General features: G+C 38.1%; 1 protein-coding gene across 2 annotated transcripts in view; it reads right to left on the reverse strand.

The window, feature by feature from the left end:
- Positions 1 to 15404, reverse strand: part of TTC13 (tetratricopeptide repeat domain 13) — a 37653-nt gene extending 22249 nt beyond the window's left edge. For both annotated transcript variants that reach the window (XM_038177712.2, XM_038177711.2), the window contains exons 1-9: positions 15171 to 15404; positions 13298 to 13392; positions 11952 to 12027; positions 9080 to 9150; positions 6901 to 6966; positions 5434 to 5526; positions 4691 to 4807; positions 3789 to 3899; positions 2084 to 2166 (exon numbers count right to left, since the gene is read on the reverse strand). In XM_038177712.2, the coding sequence (XP_038033640.1) occupies positions 2084 to 2166; positions 3789 to 3899; positions 4691 to 4807; positions 5434 to 5526; positions 6901 to 6966; positions 9080 to 9150; positions 11952 to 12027; positions 13298 to 13392; positions 15171 to 15366 (908 nt within the window). In that variant the 5' untranslated portion in view covers positions 15367 to 15404. The remainder of the gene's footprint in view (positions 1 to 2083; positions 2167 to 3788; positions 3900 to 4690; positions 4808 to 5433; positions 5527 to 6900; positions 6967 to 9079; positions 9151 to 11951; positions 12028 to 13297; positions 13393 to 15170) is intronic.
- Positions 15405 to 15434: the final 30 nt, after the last annotated feature.

A 15434-nucleotide genomic window follows, 5' to 3' on the forward strand; every position in this document is an offset into this window, starting at 1 on the left:
CAAGACCACAAAAATTTTCCACAATTCTATATGGACATAAACCATTAAAAAAAATAATTTAAGTATGGGTTTCAGAACCTAACAGAACCAAAATTTCCAAAAAATGCATTCTTAGAGAATGCAATCTCTGACAGGTCTTTTAACTTTTTATATACTTTAATATTTATTTATTTAATATACAAAATACTTAAAATGTTGAATAAGAAAGCGCGTGGTGTTCGGAAGATGAAACTGAAAACATACTAACAAACGTAGTGACTTACTCCATGGTCAGGACAGCTTTTAGTTTCTCTGTGTCTGTTTTTACTATCCAGAATAAATAAAAATAGAAATAGTACACAAGTAATTTTTTCCTCAAATATTTGTCCAGGAGACTGATTTTTAAAATTTAAGATTTTGAAGTTCTTTCTAGGTCAAGTTACATTACCTGAAATTAATCCAAACTAGCAATGCCAGAAAAGACTAACAACATTAACTAGTTTTAAGTACATTTGCCAAAAAGGATTTTTAGACAGATCAGTGATTAACCACAGTTCTTCTGTTTCAAGCACATGCACGAACACAGAAGTCACTAGACTCAAAGCAGAAATTAAATAAAATGCCATAACTGATGTTGTGCAGAAGGACAAATCGGAGACTCAGAATTGTCTACTTCCACTATAAAAAAAAAATCTTTAAAAGATTTTTTTTAAGCACCATATTTGAAACGTAGAAGAAAGAAGGTGTGAACTTAAAATATGTAATTTTAGAAAGAAAGAAGCATCTGTCAGCTGAAGTTAACCAAGGGCTGTCCTGGAGAACTTAGATATTATTTCTGCCTCTCATAACACCTGTGTGTTTATGGGAAAGTATTTCAGACTTTCATAGTTGGCCACTAGTTATAGCCCCCTCTGTTATTAAACAATATTCCAATTATTTTCTGGTTGTTGGCTGAGATTCCTTATCTAACTGTTGAGCATTTTAGATGAGCCAACAGTAATTGTGCTTTGCATATTAAGTGTAATAAAACAAAAAACAAGCAAAACAAGAAATGAAGTTTCTTTTACATTCCTTCTGCCATTATTTCCTGAGAACCAGAGAACTTTGAGTGTGGTGGACAGTGAGAGGGAAGAAAAGCAACATACTTCAGCTGATTGGAATGCTCTGATTTAGTGACTTTTGCTTTGTAAGACAACAATCCACTGCAAAATGAAACTTTAAAAAGCTTGTTTCCCCCTCATCCCCATCCCTCAAAATAAAACTTCTTCAGACTGAAGTTTCTTGGACACAGGATAGAAAAGATGAGAGAGAGAAAGTCTCACATCCAAACACAAAACAATAGAGTTAAAGGATTTATTGGAAATGTAAAAAGGCACCTACCCACATTCCAGGCTAAATTACTGACAATTCATTAGCACCTGAAAAGTATTCACACACCACAGTAACAAATACCACAGAAAAACTCATGAGGAAACTAACCATTATATTGAGTTCAGAACGCAGAGACTGTAATAAGGCACAAGTCCACAAAGCTAACAATAAAAAATTAATGTAGTAAATGTAATTCACTGCTTTCAGTAAATATTGCATGTTCTGTATGCTGAAGGAAGCATACAGCCTGAAGAGAACATGACCACATAACTAAAATCTGTATGAAATGCTTGTGTACCATCCCTACCCCATTTAATCTTTGATAAACAGAATATGCTTATGCTGCAACAGCATTTCTGCCACAGATCAGTACTTTCCAAAAACAGTAATGTAAAATATGAAATAGAAAGTTGACAAGACACAGCAAGTTGGGAAAAGAACTACAATGTTCAGAGATACTCAGTTGATGACTATGTTACGTTCCCATCTTACTGATACCTGCCATTCACCTAACCTTTGATCCACAGCTGCTGGGGACTGAATTAAAACTACAGAGCAAACCTGAAAATTATTTGTCTTGAACACATGCTCATGTAGCCATACTGGCCACAGGAGCTATCAAGGACACGTATGATTCTGCATGGTTTTGTAACAAATATGTGAAACTTAAGAGTGTATTTTAAAGAAGACAATCATATAGAAGAAGTTTAAAACTATTTCTGAATGTCTTTACCTGTAGGCTTGTCCCAGACTTTTATATGCATCTATGAAGTCTGCTTTCTGCTTCAGAGCTTCTTTGAAAGATTCAATGGCTTCCTATAGAGAGATAACAGCAAAAAAGTTTTGTCACTTATTACCTCCATACCATTTTAGCATCGTCAATAGTTACTTGCCATGGATTTAGTTTTTCATCAAAAGTTTGTAAGAAATTTAAGTTACTTGTACAGTTAGTATAAACCCTGTCCAGATTCTTAGTTAGAATAGGCATCAAATATATTCTGGGTATTATCTACTAGAAGCACCAAAATACTTAATGAACAAAAATATAAGATAGTCATCTACCATTACTGACCGTCTTGTATACTCTAGATAAGTTTTAGATGCCGGAAGATTATCCCCAAAAGCAATGTCTTTTCACTCAAAAATTAACACCCCTCCAAAATTAATACCCTCTTGAACTGAGCCAAAGCTCAGTTTCCAGCAAGCCTAGTAAAACCTAAGAGGTGACCTGAACAGCCTTGCTTTTAAGAACCACTCCTGACAGTAATTTATTAGAGGATAAACAGGAGTAGAGGTATGCTTGGAAATGCAGAGCCACTCAGTAACAATCCCTCAGAAACAGAATATTAGAGAGGGATGAAAGGGCAGTAATGGGTAGGATACTTCCTCCAGGAAAAAAAAATGGGGTGGAGGAAAGCATAGAATTGTGTCAATTTGTAAATCTGAAAAAAGAAAGCATTGTTCCTATCTTGAAGATCGAGGCATTATTTACTCTTGTCAGTTATATTTCCACGTTCACCTTCTGGGCTTTTGGCTGTCTACATCAGAAATTCAATCCAACTATTATTTGCAAGTACCTCACTTGACTGAGATAAGATTCAGACAGTAAGTTCAGTGACATCCTGGAGTTCTCACCTTGTACAGTGAGTGTGTGTGTGAGGGGAAAATACCAGCGTGGATACAAAAAGGGTAGTGATAAACTATGAAAAATACTGGGCTGAAACCCAGGAGTTCTGGGTTGTCTCCTGGTTCTGTCAGGCTTTCTTCATACAACCTTTACTGAATTCCAAGCTGTTAGTAAAGGCAAAAAACAATCCACTCTCTTGAAATTTAAGAATCACAGTTTTATCTTTGCATCTCAAATTGGTTTCAGCTGATTGAAAAAGGAAACAACTCCTCTGCTCATTTTAGAATCTGAGGGAACAATTATGTCCCCCCTATTTATCTATGAGCGCTTTAGAATCAACTTATATCACAGGCACTGATGTAGGGTTCTCTATTCCTGGTTTCTTTGAATAATAGCTTGATTCTAGCTCATTCAAGAAAGAATCTAATATTATTTTCCTCTTCATCCCTTTCCCATTCACAGGCTACTCTAAGGAGTCTCCATTTCATGAAAAAAAAAAAAAAAAGTTTAATACAACTATGCAGATCTTAGCAGAGATGCAAAACACAAACATCTTTGAAAGCACTACATAAACACATCATCAGTTATGACTGATTTACCAACATCCATCAAGACCAGCAGTACTTACATGTCATATTATGAAGCATTACATTGTTAGAATTGGACTAAAAGCATTTTCATTTTGCTTTTACTCCTTTTGCCTTAAAGTTTTTATGTGAGAGAAATATGTATGCCAACACCAAATGAGATTTCTAGAACTATTTTTTGGAAATAACCTCAAATAGATAATTGTTATTTAACATAACTTTACCTTCAAGAGTCCTCTGTGAAAAAAGGTTAAGCCTTTATAAAGCATAGCTATAGGCTGATTTTTGTTCAGTTCCAGCGAGTGCTGAAAATCTTCGTGGGCTGTTGCATAATCCTGTGATAAAGCAGATTTTAGATGACAGAAGAAACACTATACAAATAAAGAGTAATATATATTTGTATTTTCATAAAGTTAAACTACAGAATTTTCTTTGATATATGAAGTTACCCTCAGGGCCAAACAGCAATGATTGTAAACAGCCACTCAGAGTATCGACAAATAAGGAATGAATAATGCACTTTCAACTTTTTCAGTGAGTGCTGTAATAAAACAAAGTAAATGGAAAAAAAGACTAGACACAGAGACAGATCAGAGCAAAGTGAGCTGTCAGCTACTAGAATTCAGACAATCTTTAATGTAAAATGAGTAACTTATCTTCAAAGTGTAAGAAAATCAACATAAACTGATTACATAACAAAACAGGGTATTAGGTTTTTTTTAAGCATATATAGTAGTTACTGTGGCGGCCATAACTTTTCCTTTTTAGACTAGTATTTAATAATACTCCTTAAATGCAATTGGAGATTATAAATCAAATTCTTTATCCATATCCTATTCCTCAAACACACACAATAATTGGAGACAAGCACGCAAGGTAAACCATGTAGTTGCCCTCTGCTTCTCTGCATTAAATAGAAATGCAGATGAAATCCTTGAATAATATCTTTGAACTGCTGGAAAGTAAAATACGTTAAAAACAAGGCTTCCCCCTCTCTGCTTAAATAGTAAAGATGGTATTGAACAAAAGTAGCAATTGGTATAAAAAACGCACAAGAAAATGCCAAACAAAAACCCAGCAACACCCACACAACCAGAACCAAACAGAACCACCCAAATCCACTAACCTCAGATATGAAGTACAGGGTGCCTCTATGCCTGTAAAGCCGTGCCGATGGCTGTAGCTGAATAGCTTTGGTGAGGTCAGATAATGCTTCACTGATTCGTCCTAGAGGGGACAGTATCTAAGAGACCCAACGAAAACATCAGTTTAGGGCATGCAGGCTGAACGGATTAGTTTTAGAAATATGAGAACTATTCTTTTTCATGTTCAGCTGTAACAGAATATATTTTTTAGAACAGGCCAGAAAATTCTCCTTTTTCTAAGCTCTTATGAAATAGAAAATCTGAAAGCATCTTTCCCTTGAAATACCAGTGTACCTTCAACCATCATCATTTTTAGGAACTTAATATTTTGAACAGAAACAAGACAACCAAAGCAAAATACTGTATTTCAAAGTAATTCCAACGTACTCAACAGAAAATGTAATTAAAACCTTCTCAAACATTTTCAGTTTAGGCAAAGTATTCCCCCCAAACAAAATTTGCCCATTTCCCAATTATATGAATGCCTTTCTTATTTTTAGATCAAGATTACTAAAAAAAACATATTTATAAATATTTTATATTTTATAAATAATTGTACACTTAAACATAATATATGCTATACTATTGTCTATAGTAATTCCATTCCATGTATGTTTAATTTTAAAAGTAAACATTCCAGAAATTACATGGAAAATTATACTTGAAAACACTGTGCAATTGCAACAACTTCCAACTATCTGAAAAGACAGAAAAAAATACTCACTTCTGCTCGTTGTTCAAATACTTCAGGATGATCTGGTTCTAGACTAATTACCCTACTGAGCTCAAAAAGAGCAAGTTCAGCATTTTTCACATCCTGAAAAGGAGAGAAATAAGCAAGGTAAACAACTGTGCGTACTTACAGTAATACATTCTGAGCGATGAAGAACAATTCATTTGGCTAAGACTCTGAAAGTGCATTGATTTACATTAAATGTCCTTCACACCTTCGCTAACAAGATTAAGATGCGGCATGCTACAAATAGCTGAAAAACACTTATTTGTTATAAGAAAATGAACTCTGCTTGTAAACATCAATTTTGTGTTGCAGCTCTAATAACATATTCTTGGCAGCAAAGCTGGCTCAAGCTCGCACATGAACTCCAACACACATGCACGCACGCACACACCAGTGCTATCATCAATACCATTTATAACCCGATCTGAGGAGTTCTGGCAATCAGTTGATGGCGTCAGTGTCTTGTCTAAGTTTTTAGATTTTCCTCAATAAGCTGTAGGATGGGAGCACATACTTCATCTACAAAAAAATGGCTACATAGCAAGCTGCTATATAACCAGTTTTAACATGCTAAACACCATCTTAGTGTCTCAAAAGAGTTGTTGACAGAAACCTCATTTTATGAAGCGAAACTGTAGTAACATCTAACAAAACACAGAAAAAAAATCAGGCTGGTGTTAAAAACATGCAAATACGAGGGACTTTAACCTCCTGTCAGCACCACTAAAGAATTAAAGATCCTGCACAAGAGAAATTTTCTAGAAGTTATTCAACTCTTCCCTCTAGAATACTGAGAGACCACTCAATCATGAGTTAACAGGCTACATAAACTCCATCTATTTTAAAACTTACTTTTGCTCAGGAAAATTTTGAGCAGTCAGCTCTAAGTAATATAACTTGAAATGTATTAATTTGTTCAATAAGATTTGAAGAACCATGTCTATCAAGAAGCAATATAAAGCCTACTGGACTGCAAGAGCTGACAATTTTCCATGCTGAAATAAAAGACTTTTTCATTTCCAAAAACAGACCAGATACAAAAATAAACTCTGTGGGGCTTCAGAAACCTGCCTTTTAGAAGACACTGCTCATTATCTTATCTGATAACTCTTACAAGTAACTGTAGATCCCAGCTCTGAGCATTACTATTTACCACTCACAACTGTTCCTATATTCTCCTTTGACATCTTTGCTTCATGTTGCTTTACTTTCACAGTCCCACAAAGAACATACCCATGGGCTGAGTAGCATGGTCCACTAGATCACTAGGTTACAGAGCACCTACCAAGGGAAGGACATGGGACACTTCTGCATCGCCTACAGCAGGAGAGCACGAGTTTACAACTTGGTAGGTACATACCAATCAATCTAAGCTCCTCCTGTAAAAGGCCTTCTTATAGGTTAGTTTCAAATAATTCAGTCACCTATAACTTTAAATAATCATCTACTTACATGGAGTCCTTTTTTTCCGTATGCTATCCCTCGTCCATAGATTGCACTAACCAGCTCCGGTTCTTCCTGTTAGATTAAAAACAAATGTAGTAATCGCTTAAAAAATAAGCATCTTTCTTCAATAAATGTTTAATTCTTGTTGCTATCAACTAGCAAGCAATGAACAACCACAGCTGCCAGGCAAAGATATCACATGGATTGTATTACACCCTATACTTTCATATGGTCACAACCTTCCAGTTTAATATACTGGAATTAGTGGGCAGGATTTGTCTGGAAAAAGAGCTAAACATCTCCAACAAATCTGATGGGAGAGAAGAGACTTCATATGAGAAATGCTACCCACAGCATTTTTAACACTATTTTATAGCAAAAGCACTCAACAGTGAGATACAGAAAAGTTTCATGTATATTTTTTATTCCTTTCTTCTGGTTGTATTTATGATTTTTATAACACAAGAAGGAAGGAGTTTAGACTCTGAGAGGTTCTATGAGTTAAACAACATCTTGTGCAATAAAATGTAATCCGGCCATGGCTTCCCACCTAAATATGAAGAACTACAACTGCAGAGCTGGTTTTCTTGGCACAACTAGGCCTAGGCAGTTAGGGGTTCCCTGAAATCCAGTCAGGAATTGCCAATTTAAATACCTGCAACCAGGTACGTAGCCGTGCTCATTTACCTGGGACAACTGCCAGGAAACAAATTACTGCATTGACTAAACAACAGATAAGTGGTGTAACCAATGCTGACAGTTTGCCAGACTTCAACTGATCCCAACTGTACACGTGCCAATGTCAAGTTCAGGTAACTTCCCTACTTTTAATATAATGACTAAGCATGAATGTTTTGTTCTGTTAAATGTTCCAATAATCATTTTAATAAGTGTATTTAAAATTGTCTTATGGAAGACAGAGTGAATGATCTTAATGACTCTACGTTCTTTGAGGCATCTAATCATGATATCATGATTTCAGCTGAAGTGTGTGCATTACAAATCTGCTCTATTACACACACACTTTTCACAGTAACTTTCTACAGTTGATATATCTCGCTTATCTTCACTTTCTATTTTACCTTCTTACTGAAGAGAAGGCAGGAAGAGCTTTATAACTTAATTTTTAGAAGCAGGATTTTTCATTAGAAAAGTTAAATCATTCCTTACATTAGAAGCATACCAATGACAGATCTCTAAATAACTGGAAAAAGTTCTGATTCGTAGCTTGTCTGTCCTCTGATAAGTTCCCTATAATAATTTTGTTATTATTTTTAATAAAAACTATTATTTATAATAGTTTTGTTATTATACTTTCACTCAAAGTATGAGCCATATGCTACCTGAGTCAAAACATGCATGATACTTGCAGTACTACTTTACCACTTCCATTTGTGCAGTACAACCAGTTTAGAAAGAAAGAAGGCACATACTTCTCATAGTCACAGGTTCTTGGCCATATAAACACAGTATTTTGATATCAGCTTTAGGTATTGTGTTTTTTTTGTTTATTTGTTGGTTTTGTTGTTGTTGTGTTTGTTTGTTTTTGTTGTTGTTGTTTCAAAAGTGGTTTACCCAGGTTCATAGAAGATTCTGAATTCTTTACCTTGATCAGAAACAAATATCCTGAAGTATTAGCTAAGTTTTACTTACAAACTCATCACGTTTACCACTGAAGAAGGATAAATCCATCATACAAAAGTATTATCACTAAGAATGCAAGGTGGAACTTGACACTAGCAGCAAGCGATCTTGCTCTGTTTTCTCCTGATGTTACTAGGAGCATCCTAACTGCAGCCCGTCTCCTCCCATACACAGCACAATTAAATGATCTCAGTCTACACACTAAGACAGGAATTGAAGGAACTTCAATCTTGCACAAATCGGTTTCTGAAGATGCTTTTTTAAATCGAAACATCATAAAAAAAATTATTCGTACAGATGAGAAAAATACTCACCAACTAACCAAGATGTGAATCACCTGACTTTAAGAGCACGCTTATGCTTGGACAAAAAATAAATATCAGAGCTGTTATTCTCATTTTTAAACCCTTAATTCAATATGGTTTAGTAAAAGCCATAGGTTAGATCAGATAATTTCATAAAGTGACATGTTTGGTTTTTGTTGTGTTTTTTTTCCCTTAAATACTACATTTAGTTTGAGGAGTCCAAAAAGAAAGCTTACCTGAAGCATTGTTGAAAATTGTCGTATGGCTTCATCATACAGGCCGTTGCCAATCAACACGTAAGCAATTGCTAATGAGAAATTACAAGCGTAAGTAAAACATCAAAAAACAGCTGGCTTCCTTCACACATACATTTTACAATTTGGTTGCATTTACAGGAATATACATAATGTACATACTAGGAACTTATATTAGTTGGTCAATTGTTTTCTAAACTGCCACTGAAATTGCCTTCTTCAACCATTACCAACCCTTTGTTAATTATTTCAGTTTGGATTATGCTCACCCGAATTTGGGTTTTGTCCCTCGCCCCTCTCTTTTTTTGCAAGCAGTGTAAGAAAGAGTTCATGTTAGCTTCTAAAGTACTGAGGACCCGGAAAGGTACCACGACCCTATTTGGTAGCCCTATGTGAACTCTCAACTGTACGTGAGCTTGGCTAACACTGATAGTTTTTTGACACTCCTATTAGAAAGCATCTGATTTTATTTCTTTGCATACATTTTGCTAAACTTTAATAGCTCACATTTTTTTCATTCACTTGAAGTACCTAGAAAAACAAAAGTGACTCTGTTGTTTATAAAACTGAGATTGAAAAACACAGAATCCTTACCCATTTTAAAACATAAAAAGTTGTAAAGTTCTTGTACCCTGCCTTTGGAGCAGAAGCTAAGTATTTGAAAAAGAAACAGACCACTGTTTTTAGTAACATGTTCCTGTAATCTTCACAGGATACAAAAATAGTCAAGTCACAAGACTGAAAAGCTGTGGTTGTGCTTATGTGACTGAAGTTCAGTTTTGACAGCTGAATACCTACAACACGCTTAATGAAACAATCTTTCACTGGTCTTAGCTCTGGACTAAGATCTGCCCACGCTGCCCACAAAAAGCAAGCATCTTGAAAACTAGAGCTATGAAAGGTAAAGAAAAACATTTCCCCCAGCAGTTCACATGAACAGCTGAGAGCAGAACTGGGCACTGGAATTTTACTTTTCCTCACTCTTATACTGAGTTTTAGCAGTCATCCAAGCAGAATGGATGAGGTCTATCAGCTTAATTATTTACTCAAACATAAACAGACAAATAAAGCCAATTAGAACAGAAATATTTTTATAAGACACAGAGATTTTTCAGGCAGGCCACAATCTTTAGGCAACGTCACTAAACTCTGTTCATTAAAGGAAGAAAAAAGATAAGTGAAAGAAGTGAGAAATGTGTTTAACCCAGAGACTCCTAAATTCTTGGAGCATTTATTTTACACAGAAGGAAGTGCATGTGCAATATAAACTTTTTCCTCAATACATAAAAAGCTTCACTCTGTGCAGACACATAGCATAGCCACCAACTGAAAGAAAACAGGAAGAATCAAGGACAGTTTGAAGAGCTGTTGAGTTTTTGTCATTTCACTATCCTCCAAGCCTACAGGTTTCTTGGTATCATCTTTATGGTTCCAATCCCCGCACACAGAACAACCAGCAAATAAAAAAAAGATGAATTCAAGCATGCTATCATTAAACAAAAAAGCTGAGGAAGCAAGAAAATGGAAACTACTTGTCTTGCTGATAATGAATTTCAGTTTTATCTTTACTCAAGACTCTTGGCAAACACACGAGGTTGTACACTATGTCTGTAAAGCTATGGCAACTGATTGACAGTAGCTGACAGAATATCAGCTTTTTAAATTCCAGCTTTTCAACTAATCTTCAAGTACTAGAAACATTACAAGTAGATTTTTCATAATGACATACAAGGGTTAACAATGATCCATTTGTCCAAGTATCTGCATACTAAGTTTCTTCAAAATGCAAGATACATTCCATGCTACTTTTCCTCAGAACAGTTACAAGCAGTAGCACAGAAACAAGAGGGACCCAGGCTCCTCACAGCAGGACATACTTGAAACAAAGTGGGAAGCTAGATGTCAGCCTACAGGCAAAACATGATAATAGGGACCCTCTGGCATACTCTTCAGAGTCTACAGTGCAGATATTAAAGCATCAAATATCTTCTGCTGGTTGGAAGTTCAGCATTCCCTAAAAGATTCTGGAAACCTAGTTAGGTATGCTAGCAATATGAAAGATTAAATCCATAACTTTTGCTGGATAAATCCTTGAAGGCAGAAGTTACATCAACAAATAACTACCCAATTGTTTTTACTTTGTTACACAAATTATGAGGAAAGACTCCCTTTGCTCTTATATAAAAGACCCTTTGCTGTCTTCCTTGAAACACATTCTCACCAATCTCTTTGCTGCCTCGTAGTGCCCACTGCTTCCTTCACAGGATACCATTTTGGAGAAGCAGTGCAAGTAACTTCTTCCTCAAAGCTTTTGAGAAAAGGATTTCTTGTTGCTTTATTTGAAATGCCTCCATCTTCTGCCCCAAGAGTGCTTTGAAAAAACATCAACAAGTAGTGGACTGCAGGACAGAAATTCAGAAAGCCTTCTTGCTGCCTGTAAGCACTGATGAAAAGAGTGTGTGGAGAGCACAAAACAGGTCCAAGACCTATGCTTTTCAGAAAGCACATCCCACTGAGATTTTTCTGGATGCCTGAATAGTTTTAGCCATCAATAGTGACAGAAAAGGGAAGCAGAAAGTAGTTGAGACTGTTTAACAGGATTTAATCAGAATGATTTCTGAACACCTGCTTAAGCAGACTCAGGGAAGAACTCCAGTGAGCATAGCAGAGAGGATTTTTAGGAAAACATATCTGTTTTCTCTTTGTGTAACCAGAGAAAATGCACTGGGCTTTTTAGGATAGTTTTAAAATTAATGTATCACATAGGAATCAATAGTTTAGTTTCAAAGCATTCAGTACTATTACTCAGCATGTACTTCAACTGCACAAACAAACCTCATATAAGACACCTTACCCAGTTCTTCATTTGTGCTGTCATTATCAGTAGCAAATGGAAATCTTTTTTGCTCTGCAAGTGACTTCGCTTGACTCTGTAAAACATCATGGTTTGTAGTGTTTAGCAAACAACGACAAAGAATTTAACAGAACTTTAACAGAGAATGCGTTAAATCAAAGTGTTAAGACTACTGTGATTGATCTAATTGAAAAGAAATTCAATCCTAGTCTTCCACAGGGAGAAGAAATTGTTTTTCAGTCAGACACTGACGCTATCCTCTCTAACAAAAGGCTAACTAAAGGTTTCAAATGAAAGAACATTGACAGTATTCCAGGAGTGGTTGCTGTTTATACATTACACCTGTCTAACGTGAAGTTTTAGAAGTTTAACACATGTGTTACTTCACAGGAAAGTTTCAGTTTTTACCCCATCAACTATTTCTTTGTCTCCTACAAAGGGAAGAGTACTACAGAAGAGTAAAACACAAAATGAAATACCAAAAAAGCATAGCTCCAGCAATAAAGACAAGTTTAACTTAGCAGTGCCATGCTAAAGAAAAAAAGGCTGTCCTAAGAACTTTCAATTGGTTACAGCTGAGACTACAACAGCCTTAGCAAAGCCTAAACTATTTTGGGAACACAAATCTTATCTGCACAAACTGATTTTGCCTGAGACAGCCCCCCATTTACTGACATACTCTACCCTATTCGTTTTCATAACTTTTTTCCAAAGATAGCTGTAAGCCTAGCAGAGCAACACACGTTAGAAAAATGCAAAACTCTCATTCAGTAAACCTTTCAAACTGGAAGTAAGAATGGGAAAACTAACTTCTCTCACTGCTCCGTTCTCTTCTTTTGAACTGCACATCTGTACATCTTTAACTTTGCAGAAAACAGCTTAACACGTTAAGCTTCAGATGACATTTTTAACTTCATTTCCTCTACTGAGAGGACTGTGCTTTGTCTTCCTGCCTTCTGGTTTTGGTTTTTATTTTTGTCTTGTTCAGTCAAAAGAAGTCCCATCACTTGCACCCATGACAAAGATATTTCAACCACCTACGAGTGTAACAATAACCTTCCCAAACCCATTATACACTTTTTGCTCTGTTCCTATAATGAAAAGAAAGCTTCAATGGTTTATACTGCTGACAGCCCTAAAAACTCATGCTGGAGTACTACAAAGCCATTCCTTCATGAGCAACTTTAGCTCATTTGTACTTAAGCCCTTTGGGGACCTGTGCCTGCTAATTAATAGATTCTATTTATAGTTATTTGCTGAAAATTAACTGCATAACCGGTTGGAATTAACACGGTGTCACTTCAATCTACTAAAAACTTTTGTACATTATATTCTTAACAGCTTACCAGAATTTTTTCTGTGTTGAGAGAAAGCACAGACTCGCAAGATGAAGTCCCTCTTATGTCACAATCTGATTCACGGAAGTGCAAAAATGATGAGTCTAGGGGAAAAAAAAGAGAAAATTAATACCTTTAGGAATTCAAGAAGTCACACACATGTTCTGCCAACACATCCCACACTTCCTCATGTTTATCTTAGCTTTCCCCCAAAAATAGAGCAGGGGAGTAATAAAACGGGGAGGGAAACTGGAATCAAGAAAGGGAAAAAAATGGGGTAGGTCTGTCCCCAGCTAGCACTGTGATCCTGTTTTCTTGCCCAACAAATTGAAGACCAAATCATCATTCCAAACCTGTGGAAGAAAATTAATGGAAGGGATCACATGGAGGTGGGCAAAGAGTTGCTGCTGGAAGTCCAGGACACAGAGCTAACAAAGACTGCAGAAAGTAGAGAGAACATGGCAAACCATAACTGACTAAACATATGCAGGACCGTCACAGGTATATTAGTAAGGATAATATTACACTGAAATCTAGGAATGATACACAGCTTGTTGGGACAGCAAAGATTAACAAAGTAAATAAACACCACAAACAAACAAACAAAAAGCCCCTAGACTGATGCTAAATTTGAAAGGGGGAAAGAGGGTGTATGTGCATTCTCATTAAGTTTGGCAGGCAGTGCTATTCTTGTAGTTTGATGACATAAGGCCTGCAGTTAGCTAACTCCCCATTTCTCTCAAGTGCAGGGGAAAAACAAAATGAAACAGCCTTCTTATAAGGAAGTCAAAGAGTATCTAAAACCGTTTGCTGTAAGCAGAAACTTGGAACTAAGCTGAGCCATAAACGATAACTGGGTGGGAGAAGTTTTACAACAGAAGCAGGGCTAGTGAAAAGCAGAAGGTGAAAGTCTGAAGTCACAAAGTCCTGTAAGAACAGTGGCTCACCACCCACAGCTCCCAGAAAAATCACTGCTGGGGAGAGGTTTCAGCACCGCCCTGTTCTCTATGCTGGCCAAAATGTTTCTCTCCTGTGCCATGGGCAGCATCATCAATAGGTTATTTGTTCTGTGCTGGTGCTCTTAAGTCAGTGATGGGGAATTCAGCGTAGGCTCACTGAGCACATCTGGCTTCACGTGTCAAAATAAGGAGATGCTGGCACGACCTGCTAACTCCAGAATCCTTTTCTGTGTAGCAGTGAAAATTTAATGAACAAGTTTTTGAACGAGGTGGCAGGGCATGGTAACAGCCTACCTGGTGCAAGGCAAAGGGGGCAAAGCATCCTTTCACCTTTGCAATTCTCAGGGCAATGAAGATGCCACAAATACAGGAGGAGCGGAGCTGTCTTTGCCTACAGGTTAGATACAGTCAGGCTTGTATCGCCCTGCTTTGTTAGCAGCTTTCCGTGGGATCAGCAGAGACACTCCTGGACCTCGTGGCAAGAGGAACGCCTCGGGACAGCGAGAGCCACGGCTCCTGGGAGAGCTGCCCAAGGAGCTGGGAGCTTCAGGGACGCTTCCAGCGGGCGATTCACTTGGCCACAAGATTTAAATAGCAAGGAGCGGAGTGCTGTGCTGCTGTTTTAGGGCAAGCAGGGTAAGCGTGTGTATATATATATTAAATTAAAGGCTGCCTTACAGCACCCCGTACCCCCCCCAGCCACAGGGCTGGCTCCCAGCCCTCCCCACCACATTGCGCAGCTTTTATTGATCTCGGCGCCGGGTGAAAGTCTGCCCGGCCCTCGCAGCCAGCCGCGGCTCACGGCTTTGTGAACCCCCCGACCCCCCCCGGCCCTGAGGGACCCCGACACCCCCGGGGCTCCCCCTCCCCGCCCCGCTGCCGGTCCCAGCCCCATCCCCGTGCCCACCCCCACCCCGTCTCACCGCACTCGGCCGCGTACTGCTCTGCCCACTCTGCCGCCGGGCCCTGGCGCTGCCGGTGCAGCTCCTGCTTGAGCAGGGACACGGCCGGGTAGCGCTCGCTCAGCGACAGCGCGGCCCGCACCAGCGCCGCCGCCACCGCCAGCGCCGCCCGCAGCCCCCGGGCGGCCCCGCGGCCGCCGCCGCCGGCAGGTGCCATGTTCGCAGGGGGGAACGCCGAGGGACGGGCAGGGAGGAGGGCGCCGCCGCGGCGCCTCCTGGGATACG

This window comes from Anas platyrhynchos, chromosome 3 (assembly GCF_047663525.1).
Source record: "Anas platyrhynchos isolate ZD024472 breed Pekin duck chromosome 3, IASCAAS_PekinDuck_T2T, whole genome shotgun sequence".
NCBI lineage: Eukaryota > Metazoa > Chordata > Aves > Anseriformes > Anatidae > Anas > Anas platyrhynchos.